The following is a 13,872-nucleotide window of genomic DNA, read 5'->3' as shown; positions in this document are numbered from 1 at the left end:
TATTACCTCTTATATCCCATGGATAAGTATATAAACACCCCACAAATTAATAAACCCACGCCATGGCTAAATTCTTTTGTCTTATATGGGTTAAAAGTTTTAGAATGAATTGATTTTTGGTAAGGATGATCTCCTCATTAGTATATAAGCACCTTACAAATTAATAAACCCACACTATGGCTAAATTATTTTGTCTTATACGGGTTAAAAATTTTGGAATAAGTTAATTTTTTATGAGGATGATCTCTACAATGAGGAGATCATCCTCACCAAAAATCAGCACATCCTGAAACTTTTAATCCTATCAAAACAAGTTCAAGAACCATAAATCGTCCTTTTTCTTTTTTTTTTGAAAACTATTTTTGACGACTTAGAAATTTCAAAATGAACTGATTTTTTGTGAGGATGATCTCTAGACCATATAGACCATCCTCACTAAAAATTTGCTCATTCCAAAAACTTTAACCCATATAAAATAAAATAAAAAATGGCTATGGTGTGAATTGCCCTTATTAATTCATAAGGTGCTTTTATTTTCCATCAAAAATTATTCATCCAAAATTAGGTTCTTTTAATGTTGATTTCAAATTTTGGTGACTTGTATGACATTATTATTTTTAATTTTAAATTTGTGGGTTTTTATAAATAGAAATTATTATTTATAAATTGAAGATTTGAATATTATTTATTATTTAAAAATAAATTATATTTTAATTCTATAAGAAAAATATATATTTTATTGTGTTTGATAATAAATAAGCATTTGAAACATGCAAACAATGTATAATATGATTGTAAGGGTAACAAAGACAATTTACCAGCTTCAGCAATGTGCAACAAACATGATTCAGCATCTAAATAAACAACTTTTTCAGCACTTAAATTCAACGCTAAATGCTATTCAGCACTTATTTTTTTCAGTTTAACAAACAGCACTTAGTCTATACTCTATAAGGGAAGGCTAATGTCAGGTGACATCAACAATTGTAGAACATAGCAGTATAAAAAATGGAGGACCACGTGAATTCATCTGTTCATTTTTTATGAGTCTACGGATCTCAACCCTATTTTAAATAGTTGGTCTTAAATGGACTGTACTCTCACTCCAGAGAATATTTGGTAACAACTCCAACAAATTAGAGGCTTGCACGGTTATTTTACCCATTTAATATCAGAAACATTTTCCTCACTTTGGTAAAGAAAAAAAAAATGCCTTAATTAAGGCTCATGTAGGATGAAAACTTTTTTTTCCATTTAAGAGGTAAGAAATAAGGGTAATTTAGAAATTTCGTTTTTTAAACATTTGACCAAAGTCCCTTTAAAATTTCATCAAATCAAAACGGGTAGGATTAGATTAATCTGAAAAGATACTTTTGGATATCGCTATGCATGGTTCTAATAAAATCCTTATTGGAAAGGAATAATCCATGGGAACATAGATTCATTAACAGCTCTACATATGCATATACCAGGTACAAGCCTCAAAACCAAAAGGTGGGTTCTCCCTGCATCATGAAAGACAATGGATGTAAAAGCTCTAAAGCTTTAATAACTAACCAAGTTTTGGTCCAAATTTCACATTTGATGGCTTATACTGACAGAACTTACTTTGGATCAAACAAAATTGTATGCTTCCTTGAAATTTAAGCACATTAACCAAACAAACAAAAGGTCTTTTTGAGACTATCATTTGCTTCCAAGTTCCCAAAAACCATTTCCCTCCGGACAAAATTCATTAATAAACTATAAATCAGTGCAAGTAGAACAAAACCAATACTTTCTAAATATATCTTTACAGGCCATGAGCCATGGGCCATGGACTGATCAAAACCTAGCCTTTCGTTTGCGAGCTGTGTATTTGGTGTTAGGCGGCACACTATTCCCTTTTCTCTTCATCTGTTCCTTCTTTTTCAGCACCCACTCTCGCCCCTTCCCTTTGTTGTTAATTTTGAGCTTTTTCCTTGGCCGATGCCTGTCTGAAATGCAAACCTGTACAAAAGACCCATTGTGTGGTTACTAAAGATGAATGGATTGTTGGATATGCTGCCGATTCATGCTTCACCCCCAAACTCTGCTTGAGTGGGAGCTGCCTAAGATTGCATTGAATGGGTCAGGAAATCATCATCCTCAAAGCCTTATTCCAAATATTTAAGATCAGCTTGATTGGATGAAGTCGCCTATGACATAAATATCATTCCTTTGGAACAAAATGAGTGCCACTTGTGACCATCTAAAGGGGGGATGTGTAATCAAATGATTTAACTTAAGTCCCTAGGAAGTCCACATAAATATTTAATATCCGACCACTTTTGCAAGGTTAAAATGCATTTAAAACTCCTTGGAAATAAGCATTTGAGGGTGTTTTTGGTAGGAAAAAACATTGAGGGTATTTTAGGTAGTAAAATAAGTGTTGTAGATGTATTTAATGCATCTTAAATAGTCAGTTTAATAAAAAATTCTTCACATAATTAACAACAGCAAGATTCTAATGACAAAAAAATCAAAAGCGTGTTCCAAGAAGAGCTTACCATTTGATTATCTTCATCACCACTACTCTCATAGTCGGGGCAATTCTCTCCATCTTCACCTTCGCCATTTGGAAGGGCGCTGCTTACAGATGGCGGACCACAGGTGAGAACAAGGTATTCCTTCCTAGACTTCGTACTGTAGTCATGATAATAATCCTTAGGATAGTGAAACATTTAATCAACACAAGACAAATAGCAGATGAAACCAAGATTTTACAAGTACTGATTTTTACAGAGTCCTATCTTAGAAGACCTTTCCCAAAGGGTTCACATTACTAAAAGTGTATCCAGTGATTGGCATTCTCCTAAAGAAAACAATATTCATCCTCTTTTGAATGCTAAGAATCAGTCCGATGTAAGAAAACAAAAGAATGATACATAGACCAAAGAGAAACTATCAAGGGGGTAGCTTGGACATTACCATAAAAATATTAAACTTAAAATATATAAAATGATACATTTCAAAGTATCCCATGTCCACAAAATAGTTTTAGAGAAAACCTATGAACATGTAAATTATGGTGAATGATCTAGGAAAATTCCATACAATAGATGGACATGATCATCATATCAAGTTCAGTTTTGGCATAGGAGATATCATATGCCAGACACTCCGCACAGTAGGCCACATGCCCTGCCAATGTGCTAGCATCAGGGAAACTAGTACCTCCATCTTTAGAGTCTACCGGACAGGCATCCTAGGTTTCTATGTGCTTCATCAAACATGTACTACAACGATAACAATACACAATGAAGCATCAAGGCATCCATTTTTACTTTTATTTTTAGCTAAAGCTTCATCCAATTTTGGGCTAGCTGAGTTTGGTAAAGCCTAAGGAAATGCCTTTTCTTGAATATCAACAGCTTTTCAGATTGTTTGTAGGCAAAAGGACCATTAAATAAACCTTTAGTGTACCTGTGAGGAAAATCAACAACCACACCACCAGCAAATCCAGCACGCATAGCAAAACCCAAGATCAACTCACGTTGCGCCATACTTTCGGGGTACACTTGAAACACTGCTCTTGCTCCCCTTGCTAGGCATCTATATAGTGATCCAAAAAATGCCCTGCAATAAAGTTTCACCAGTTAAATATGGGCACTAAATGAGATATATTATTATCAACTTATAAAGTCACTTAATGGACATACTTCAATCTCAATCTTGGCTCATGAGAAGACTTGTCAGCATTACATAACCACTGCTTGATCCAAAACCAGAAAAAGGTTCAAATTCAATGAGCAATATATAAAACAAGCATCCAAAAAATAATTATAAGCCACCCATAGTCTTTATTGTCCTTCCTCTTTATTGAATCTATTTTACCTATCAAAAAACAAAAACCTTAATACAACAAACAACTAATTGATGTCCACCACAGAGAAAAGAATTGGACATCTAAAAAATTTATGATGGTAAAATAATTAATTGATGTTTCATTGAAGAAGAGAACTAACCTGAACTGCCGAGATACTAATGGCACCATCGATAACTCCATCTCGAAGGCCTAAACCCTGCAAAATATCATTAAAGAACCCAATAACTTCCCATAGAAACTTGCAAAAACAATCTTGCTCGTAAGCTTGCATTTACTTTGGAGACAACTTTACAAGTACTCACGCAATGGATATCATACCCATGATTTACTGCCATGTGAGAGAACGCAATAGGATTAAGAAGGAAAAAAAACATGTAGCTCTCCCAAAGGATGGATCATCAGAAGATCAATTTAGTAGCTTCTCATATCAAAAGGATCCTTATCTCTATGTCCAGAAAATGTTTTCTGATAACTCCTCACCAGAAGCTTAAACAAATGGAGTATATTACAAGCATTGCAAAGAATTTTGATTCTAACCACTAAATTTTCCAAAAATAATCTTTCTAATCCTAGGCATTTTTAACTGAAGAATGTAAGCTCCTGTTCGAGAAGTTTTTTACTGAGATTCGATCTTTTTACCCTTTTTTTACAAATGCAAGTTTTATAAAGAGGAAGAAAAGATATAAGAAATAGAAAACACACACAGAGGTCAAGGAAACCTAACAGGAACTAATGCCAACAAAAGAAGAATATACAAGGATCCACTAACTAATGCAGAATGCAATCGATGATGAAAATTACTAAAATTTTATTTCGCCAATGGCAAAATCTTCCCAGTCGAGGAGAATTGATGGGAACATCAAATCTTAAAGAGTTGATTTTTAGGACTTAACTTTCATGTTTTTTGGGCTTATTTTGATGTTTTATTGACCCATGGTCTTAGTACAATATTTCGGGACAGTTTACTTTACTTTCTCTTTTATTTAAGTTTATTAAGGTTTAAAAATTAGGAGAGAAAAAGTTACGAAAATTAGATTTCTTTATTAGGTATTTTAGTTTGACTAGGATTCTTAAATTTATTTTCTTTATATAAATTGTATTAAGGTTTTTTTATAAATGAACAATGAATGAAGAATGATAAATAAAAAGAAAGTTTGAACTTCATCTTCCCAACATGGGTGTGGTGTGAGGCCATTTTGGAGTGAGTCAAATATCACTTTCTTCTCCTAATCTTTATTTTTCTTTTTATTTTCTGGATTTTCTTTTAGTTCCTTGTTCTTGATTTCCTTGATTCTCGATTTCTTGAAATATTGGATTCTTGAAACCTCTTTCTTGATTCTTGAAATCACTTTCTTGATTCTTGATTCTTGAAACCTACAAATCTCAATTCATACCCTACAAACATTTAACCAATTTTTATTAGTATTGTGGTCATACTTGCCCAAAATCATAATCAAATTACCCTATCCTACCCAAATCCTTATCCAATCCCCAATCAGATTTCCCTAAATCCCCTATTTTACCTAAATCAAATTTTATTTTCTTATCTCCCCTCAGCATCCTACATCTAATTTGGTATCAGAGCTAAACTTAAAATAGATAGAGATGGTATTGGAAGTCAAAATCAGATTTGTTTTACCTTCTGGGAAGTCATTCAAGGCATTGTGTAGTGATGAATACGAGGAAAACTTGATTTCCATAAGTTTTTCTAAGAAGATTTTGCAGAATATTGAAGATAAGACTTATAGTGGCTATTGTGATTACGATTATGTCGTTCAATTCCGTCAGGGAAGTTTTATCCATGGTGCTGAGTGCAAGGTGGTTCCTCTAAAAGATTGTCATATTGTGTTGGGTCGAGGTTGGATCTCACATGTAGAAGGTATGCTCTATGCGGAGTGAAATATTTTACATGTTATTTCAGGCTGACAATATCAACTCAAGGTATGCCCATGGAAGTCAACTCATGTGGTACCATCAATCGAAAAGACAGATTAGACATCAGCTTTAAAAGATGGCATACCTACAACTCCAGAATCAATGCAAGAACAAAATTATGAAGTGGAAAATACGTCAAAAGAGTCTAAGAAAGATCTTTTTGAGACAACATCTACAGTTTGTGTTCATGATGCAGTTGTTCTATCACTACTTCAAACCAACCTAATCAACTCAGACAGGTACAATGGAGACTTTGCCAAGATAGAAGATTGCAATTTGAAGTTAATAGTTCAACACAAGATCAAGACAAGAGAACGAATATTCACTAAAAAGGATGAATCACAAATTGTCAGATCATTCTCAAGCACTTCAAAACTCGAGGACGAGTTTTCTCCAACCAGAGGAGAATAATGCGAAACGCAACAGATGATGAGAATTACTACAATAACGAAGTGTCGTCAGCTAAATAAGGAGTTGAGGGAGGAATCAAAAACCTTTTTTACTTCAGGACAAGCTGTTGAGGAATCGTAAAGGTGTGGAAATTAAAGAGGTGAACAGAAGAAGGGAGGCAAGAATGGTATTATCAAAAGAGGAAAGCACCTGGTTGAGCAAGGTTTTAGCTTCAACTGACTGTTCAGTCAAACCAAATTGGGAGAAAAATCTTTTGAAAGGAAGGATTCTCATTGTTTCTAAGAAAAAGAACCGGAGTGGGAAGTTCATCAAGGTGCAACTGTTCCGAGATAAGTTCAAGACTCTTATGGTAATGATTCCTGAGGGAGAGGAAGGTAAAGGTTGGAGGGCTCTTAGCTTACGCTTGAAGGTTCATTTTGAACCGGAAGAAAAGGTGGTAAACGAAGCCAAGGAAGTAGAACCCATAATCGAGAACACTACTTGAGCTGAAGTGAACACCACTTGGGCTGAAATGATTTGAAAGGGGAAAAAAGTTCAGCGTGCTCCACCTGAAAAGATAGAAGATGTGCTCTTTAGAGACAGGGATGAGGATTGCTTTGGGGTATGGAAGTGGGAAGTCATTTGCAAAGCTACTAATGATTCAATGCATTGGAAGCTTCTAAAAGAGGTGATTACTGCAATCTTAAGAGGGAATTTCAATCTAGTTAAGCTGAAAGCCAATTCTTGGGGGGAAAAAAACAGCATGTTACTTTTAGCTGAGACTAATTGTTTTGCCGACTCGATCATTCGTCTTCATAGAGTCAAAGTAGGTAGAATAGAGGTGAATCTTCAACAGTGATACGCAGATGTTAACAAGCTGGAGAACTCGTGGAAAGAGAAGGATAATTGGGTGAAGGTATTGGGCTTACCTTTTAATTTGTGGAACCCTCAGACCTTCAATTAAATTGGGGAACAATTAGGGGTTTGTTAGAAGTGGACCCCAATTCCTTGAACTTGGTAGACCTATCTTTTGCTAGACTTAAAATGCTTTTTAGTTATTGGAGGATGCCAGGAAGTTTAAGTGTGTTTGGAGGAAGTTTCAAATTTGATATTGGTGTTGTTCTGGATGAGTTTCAGACAATGAAAAACTTGAGCTTGCAAATCTGAAAGGAAAATTGAAGCTATCGGTGCAAGACACTGGAGAAGGAAGGATTTCAAATGGGTGGAAGGTGTTCGGGTCAAGCATCATCTTCAAGTTCTATGGAATCCTCATTCAAAGGTTCGGAGAAAATCTTGTAGGTGATGTCTTTAGAAGTAGAACCGGGTTTTGGAGAGACGGAATTCGAGCAGTTGAAAGGAGGAAGACGATCTGTTAGATCCAAGGGGCAAGGCAAAATCAAAACTGGGTTCAAATTTCAAATTAAAGGTAGACCACGTGAATCACCCTACTGAATTGATAAGGCAAGAAGACAACACATCTGGCCTGAATAGGGTGGTGAAGAGACATGTAAGCAAGTTGGATTTGTTGAGAAGAAAAGGTGTTTCGAGTTCTTCCGTAGATTGGGTGGTTAATCGACAAGTGAAATCTAGCTCATGTGTCGAAGGAGTTTGGAAAGCTAAATCTAATCGCAACATACATATAGTGGGTGAAGATTCATGTTCGTTGGATTGTTCCAAGGTCTCGTGCTCAGAGGGTTGTTGTTCTGGTTCAAAAATTTCTTCTGATCCACCTGTAAATCTTCGCAAAAGTAAGGTGTTTCAATAGGGAATGTGATAGATGTGGACTCTCTAGCAACCTCTCTGGGTTGTCAATCAAGTTCTCTCCCCTCCTTTTACTAGGGTTTACCCTTGGGAGTGCCCTACAAGAGTCGAAACTTCTGGGAGCCGGCGACAGAGAAGATCTCTAGAAGATTGCGATCTTGGCAAGCCAAATACATTTCCAAATGGGGTAAGCTGACTTTAAGTAAGAGTGTTCTCTTTAGTATCCCAGTTTATTACTTCTCCCTTTTCTCGATTCAAAGAAGTGTAGAGTTGAGAATGGATAAAATGTTAAGAGAATTTTCGAGGCATGGTAAGGAAGGTAAAAGTAAGCTACACTTGGTAAGTTGGAGAAATATATACATAGTTAGGAGTTTAGGTGATCTTGGTTTCAGGAAGTTGGGGTCTTTAAATGGGGCTTTACTAGGGAAGTGGCTTTGGAGGTTTGGAGTGGAAGCGTTATGGCGAAAGGTGATAACGGCTAAGTTTGGGGAGGATCCCTCCGGGTGGGAAAGCAATGAAGCTAAAAATCCATACGAGCGTGGGGTGTAAAAGGTATCCTAAAGGTTCTTCCTCAATTCAAAAAGAGGATAAATTTTAAGGTAGGAAAGAGGGACAGGGTATGATTTTCGGAGGATACATGATGTGGAGTGGGCCCTTTGAAGGAAAGATTCCCTTCAGCTTTTGCAATTTCAAGAAAGAATCCGTCGATTGCTAGCTTTCGAGTATCTAATACTAGACGTACAAGGTAGGACTTGGGGTTTAGGATGCGATTGAATGATTAAGAGGTAGCGGATGTTATGGAGTTGTTGGTTTGTCTTGATAGTGAGTCAGGAATTTCAGACGGCGAGTATTTGAGAAAATGGAACACTAATAGCAAGGGATTGTTTTCAGTTCGTGAATTTTATAATGATCTAAATAAGTATGGGGATCATACCTTTCCTCATGTTGCAGTGAGGGGTCCAAGGGTGCCATCTAAAGTGACCTTTTTTGTTTGGATAGCAATTCAAGAAAGAATTCTCACATTAGAATAGTTGAGGAAAAGGGGTTTTTGTGGTCCGAACTATTGTTGCATGTGTGGGGCAAACGAGAAATAGGTGAATCAATTGCTTTTTCATTGTAATTTGGCTAAGGAAGTGTGGACCCATTCCTTTCTCGATTAGGAGTGGTTTGTTGTATGCCATATACAACAAAGAGGGTCTTTGAAGAATGGCTTCAATTGGGAGCTAGTTTTCGCCTTCTAAAAAGGTTGATTTGGAGCATAATGCCTCTTGCAATATATTGGGGTATTTGGAAGGAAAGAAATAGTAGAACTTTTGAGGGCAAGGTTCAATCTAGACAAAAGTTCTTCATGTTGGTTCTTGGGTTTCTATTGTTCTAGTGCAAGGTTTTCAAAGAATTCAAAGGGATTTTCTTTGAAGATTTCCTAGATCGGTGGGATAGTGTTTGCAATATCGTAAAACCTTGGTTTTTTGACCATCTGTTTCTCCTATCTTTGTTACCCTAATTTCTCATTTATAAGTAAAAGAGGAATGAAATGACTAAAATGCCCGCCCCTCATTTTGCAACATCCAATTTCCTTACTCTTCAAATCTCTTATAATGATCTCATTCACTCAGTCTGGTTCAGATTTTTGAACCACCACTAAACTCAGAAGTTCCATCATGTTCACTGATTTTACCATGCACTACCTTGCCTTATTTACAAGTCTATCACATTCCAAGATAGGATATTTATCTTCATTGGACACCTTGACTTTAATGCCCCATAAGCCTATCTCCAAACTCATTCTGAAGATAGATACCTTGATTCACTTCCAAATTCCTTCACCAATCTCAATTTCTTCCACCAACATGATCCCACCCCACCTTCTAGCTCTAATTTAGAGTAGGATGTCCATAAGATCTCCACCACCCTTTCCCCAACCTCCTATGGCCCGTCTTCTCGTGAAGAACATATGTGGGGCAGATCCCCCAATCTTTCACTACAATTACACTTGCAAATAATATTTTATAATTTTACCGATTTTTTTTTTTGGAAATTATATGGTCCAAATTAAATAGAGAATTTACGTAATCGCAAGAAATAAAGAAAATGGAAACCAAAATTTAAAGGTCTACCTGACCCATGTCACCAAGTAAAAGGTCACCCTCCACTTCCCGCTCCAAAGCAACATCTATAATGGTATAAAGAAATACAAATTAACAATGAAAGATGAAGAAAATAAAACATAAGCAGCAAAGTTATTTTTAACTTCAAGGAAAACAAGCAATTCTCACATACTAAGCATTGATTGTGAAATATCTAAGCCAATCCATTGGTGTCCATTCTCAGATATCATCTCTCCACTAAGTCCCGATCCACAACCTATAATAACACCAAAAAAAAAAAAAAAAAAGGGCCAGTCAAAGTTTAACTTCAAAAATGTCTATACACTAGTCCACTAATGCAATAAATATGGTCTCGTTTTCTAGCAAATTTCATTACAATCACTTTGGGGAAAAAATGAACCAATACATGATCAAGTTTTGAAGTTTTAAAATGCTTATTCCATGATTAGATTTTTTGAGTCCTTAGAAAGACAAGACAAGAACAATGATTCAATGTGAATTAATTTTAAGTATTCAACCAAGTTTTCTTAAGCTCCTCAGAAGTTGACAATTAAAAGGCCTTGTATTTTCTTAAGGTTGGGACAATTTAAAGTACCATTGACCATACAATTCTGGCTTTGATCTTCAGTACTCAATGTTCGAACCATAATTTTCATATTAGAATCCCAATTTCAAAATGATGAATAAACTCGATTAATCTTGGACTTTACAAGTTCCCAACTAATTCAAATCTTCAATAACACTAAACAAAAGAAACAGAAAGTCTACCTATATCAAGCAGAAGCCGAGGCATTCCATCTTCAGGCAAAGCAAGAAGCTCCAGTGCTCGCTCCGAAAGCTTTGCCTTTTGATTCAATCCCAAAAATAAATTAGTTAATCCGCAATTCAGAAAAAAAGAAAAAAAAATACAAAACCAAACTTGTTCGTTCTTACTTGAATATCAACTATACGAGAAGAAGAAGTGTACTTCCGAGCCTCCACGTCATTGTAGAATATCTCTGGAGGCGCTTGTAACTCAGGCCTCGAAGACATCTCTTTCGCTTACAGTTTCGATCGATAATAGCTGAAAGAAAAGAGAAAGTGAATAAACCCTAAAATACCAACTGCCCATTTATATATACATATAAAAAAGTTGAAAAAGCAACTAAAAATCATACCTCTGAGATGAACTTCGTCAAAGTCGACCTAAGATGAACAACCACATATGTCAGAGATGAAGAAGATCGTTGTCGTTGAGGTCAGAGTGTCGCAGAGATGGAATGGTAATGTTCGCCTGCACGTCTCCGTATTCTTCGTAGCAATGGCTGGAACGGTAGTGAATCGTCGTAGAGGGTTAGGGTTTGAGTTACGGAAGGCAAAACGAGGAGAAGAGAGAAGAAAGAAGAGAAAATCTGATCTGCGTTTAGTCTTTTGTTCGGGGAGGTGTTTACAAATTCTAATTCTAAAAGTATTAACTGAGAAAAATCACACGTGGGTTTTTGATCTGCGTCGTTAGATCTTATATTGATCCAACGCCTGTTATACTTTGTGTGGATGTTGGTTCGAGAGTTTGGCAGAGGAACGCGACCCAATTTTAGGGGAAGAAAAATGATGAATTAAATTGAAATTTTAAATTTTGTATTACAAGCTAAAATTGCTTCCACCATCATATGCACATAATGTATCCACATTTGATACAAGGTGGTGAAAAGAATATATAAGATGTGAAGCATCTTTGCAAGCTTAGTGGATGAGTCCCATGCTTTACAAGCATTAGTACCTTTTTCATAAGACACAATGCACTTATGGGAAGCTCCACCCACGTGTGCCTCAAGGCGTACGCCTTAAATGCATTTTTGAAACATTTGTGTTACTATTTGATTTCAAAGCCATCTCCACCCCCAATCTTTCTTTAACATTTTTTCACTACCTTTTGTTGCATAATAATGTGGAATTATGAATCTGTTCTTAGATTTAAACATCGATTTATACTTGTTAGAATTGGACGATAACCTTAGGAAAGTCGATAGGTTTTGTTTTCATGCAAATATTGCCCCATAGTGTAAGAGATATATTATCTACATTGGATGAGGGATTGAGTATATACGTTAAAGCTTTTGTTGGTAATTATAATCATCCTCTTGTAAACCCTCACTCTATTCCATATTTTCCAGCCCAATAAAACATAAATTCGTACACTTTTCTACTTCCACTTCAATTAAATAGAAGCCTAGCTTACTACCATTTCTCAATTTTGATATAGGCCGTCTTCAATTCTAGTTAGAATATTAAGTAGTTTCTTAATTTTATATTCTAGTTTTAATAGGATTTATATTTCTGATTCTAGTAGGATTTCTATGTCATAGTTATTTTACAAGTACAATTCCTTGTTAAATTCTAATTTATTTTTATTCTTTATGTTATTCTTAGAAGTGCTAAGAAGTATCCAAATTAAATTGTAGTAGATTTAAAAAGTTAGTATTATATTATAGATAGATTATAAAGTTATAATTTTAGTAGGTTCCAAAATATATCAATTCAATTGTCTTTTCTCTTTTAATTATTTTTTAACTTTATGTTTTATTTTCTTTCAAATTATTGATTGTCTATTAATTGAATCTATTAATTAAATTTATTTTGTGTGTTATATTAAAAATAATATTTTAATTCCTATCGAATCTATTGATTCACACACTTTCACTACGTCAAGGGGTATCAGAGACTCGATTGAGATCCACCACAACATGGCTGAAATGAACAATTTCATCACCATAGATGAACTAGATCAATGATTGAATCACAGGCTTCAAGAACTTAAAGATAGCTTGATCACCAAGATGTAACACATGATCTTGACTATTTTTAATAAGCTTAATGGTAAGAATAAGGAAAGAGAAGATCAACCTAAGCAATTAGAGAGTTCTCCACCAGTTTTCAATCATGAGGTAAATCCCCAACGAGCACCCCCCTGATGCCCCTATATAACCTCTACCACCACTCCATTAAGATTCTTCCAATAATCAACTCTCCACACTTCATACCCCATACTGCAACCTTTTAGCCATACCGCACAGTTCCTGGACCCTCAAAATTAAAATCCTTACCCTCCAACAACCACATATCAACCCCCACAACATGGTTCTCATAACCCCAGTCGTCTATATAATCCTCAACATCCTTCCCAAACCCAACCAGCTTCATATATTAATTATCTTGATAAATTGGATTCCTATTATACTCCATCACCCACACAAATCAATCAGATAGAATATCGGCTTAAGACGGACATCCCACAATTCAATGGCCTTCTGTACTTCTAAGATATTTTAATTTGTTGTTTATCACAGAACATTTCTTCGAAGTATAAGTATAGGCATTTCAAATCATATTAATGAGATTTGGTAATGATCTACCTTAACAAGGACAGTTTTCCAATGAGCACCTACAACAAGACTAAATTCAATAAGATAGGTCCACTCCGCATCCTTATGAAAATTAATAATAATGCTCATTGAACTTATTAGAAGACATTCACATCTTTCTTGGAGATGAGTTCTCTTCGAGAAAGAGGAGCCTAATGTAGGACATTTATAGTTCTTGTTATAACCTTAAGTAGTTTTTGAATTCTAATAGGATTTGTTTCTTTTTTCTAATTTTAGTAAGATTTATATTTTCTAATTCTAGTAGGATTTCTATTTCATAGTTATTTTACAAGTACACTTCCTTGTTAGATTCTAATTTTATTTTAAAATTCGTTTATATTCTTTAGGCTATTATTAGAAGTGCTTAGAAGTGTCCAAATTGAATTATAAAGTTAGGCATTGTAGCAAATCGCCTGATTTGCTATAATAT

At 35.2% G+C, this 13,872-nt stretch overlaps 1 protein-coding gene across 1 annotated transcript; it reads right to left on the bottom strand.

Annotated features, from left to right (window-relative positions):
- Positions 1–1,608: 1,608 nt before the first annotated feature.
- On the bottom strand, positions 1,609–11,479 carry LOC147396293 (18S rRNA (guanine-N(7))-methyltransferase RID2-like). Its single transcript, XM_086450981.1, has 10 exons — positions 11,199–11,479; positions 10,975–11,104; positions 10,810–10,885; positions 10,214–10,297; positions 10,051–10,106; positions 3,987–4,043; positions 3,681–3,730; positions 3,445–3,597; positions 2,529–2,664; positions 1,609–1,989 (listed from the first exon to the last, which is right to left on the bottom strand). The coding sequence occupies exons 2-10, from the start codon at positions 11,071–11,073 to the stop codon at positions 1,825–1,827; spliced, it is 876 nt and encodes a 291-aa protein (XP_086307107.1). The 5' UTR covers positions 11,074–11,104; positions 11,199–11,479; the 3' UTR covers positions 1,609–1,824.
- Positions 11,480–13,872: the final 2,393 nt, after the last annotated feature.

The sequence above is a fragment of the Akebia trifoliata genome, chromosome 8 (assembly GCF_017979445.1).
Source record: "Akebia trifoliata isolate Shusen 1 chromosome 8, ASM1797944v1, whole genome shotgun sequence".
NCBI lineage: Eukaryota > Viridiplantae > Streptophyta > Magnoliopsida > Ranunculales > Lardizabalaceae > Akebia > Akebia trifoliata.
The sequence above is the reverse complement of the archived record's forward strand: the minus strand, read 5'-3'. Positions and strand labels throughout refer to the sequence as shown.

What these genes read in the sequence shown, in the direction of transcription:
- LOC147396293 (XM_086450981.1), bottom strand. Translation starts at nt 11,073, where the DNA reads ATGTCTTCGAGGCCTGAGTTACAAGCGCCTCCAGAGATATTCTACAAT. An exon ending in TATTTCACAATCAATGCTTA is followed by an intron (nt 10,107 to 10,213) that starts GTATGTGAGAAT and finishes ATACCATTATAG; the next exon opens with ATGTTGCTTTGGAGCGGGAA. An exon ending in GTGATGAAGATAATCAAATG is followed by an intron (nt 1,990 to 2,528) that starts GTAAGCTCTTCT and finishes TCTTTTGTACAG; the next exon opens with GTTTGCATTTCAGACAGGCA.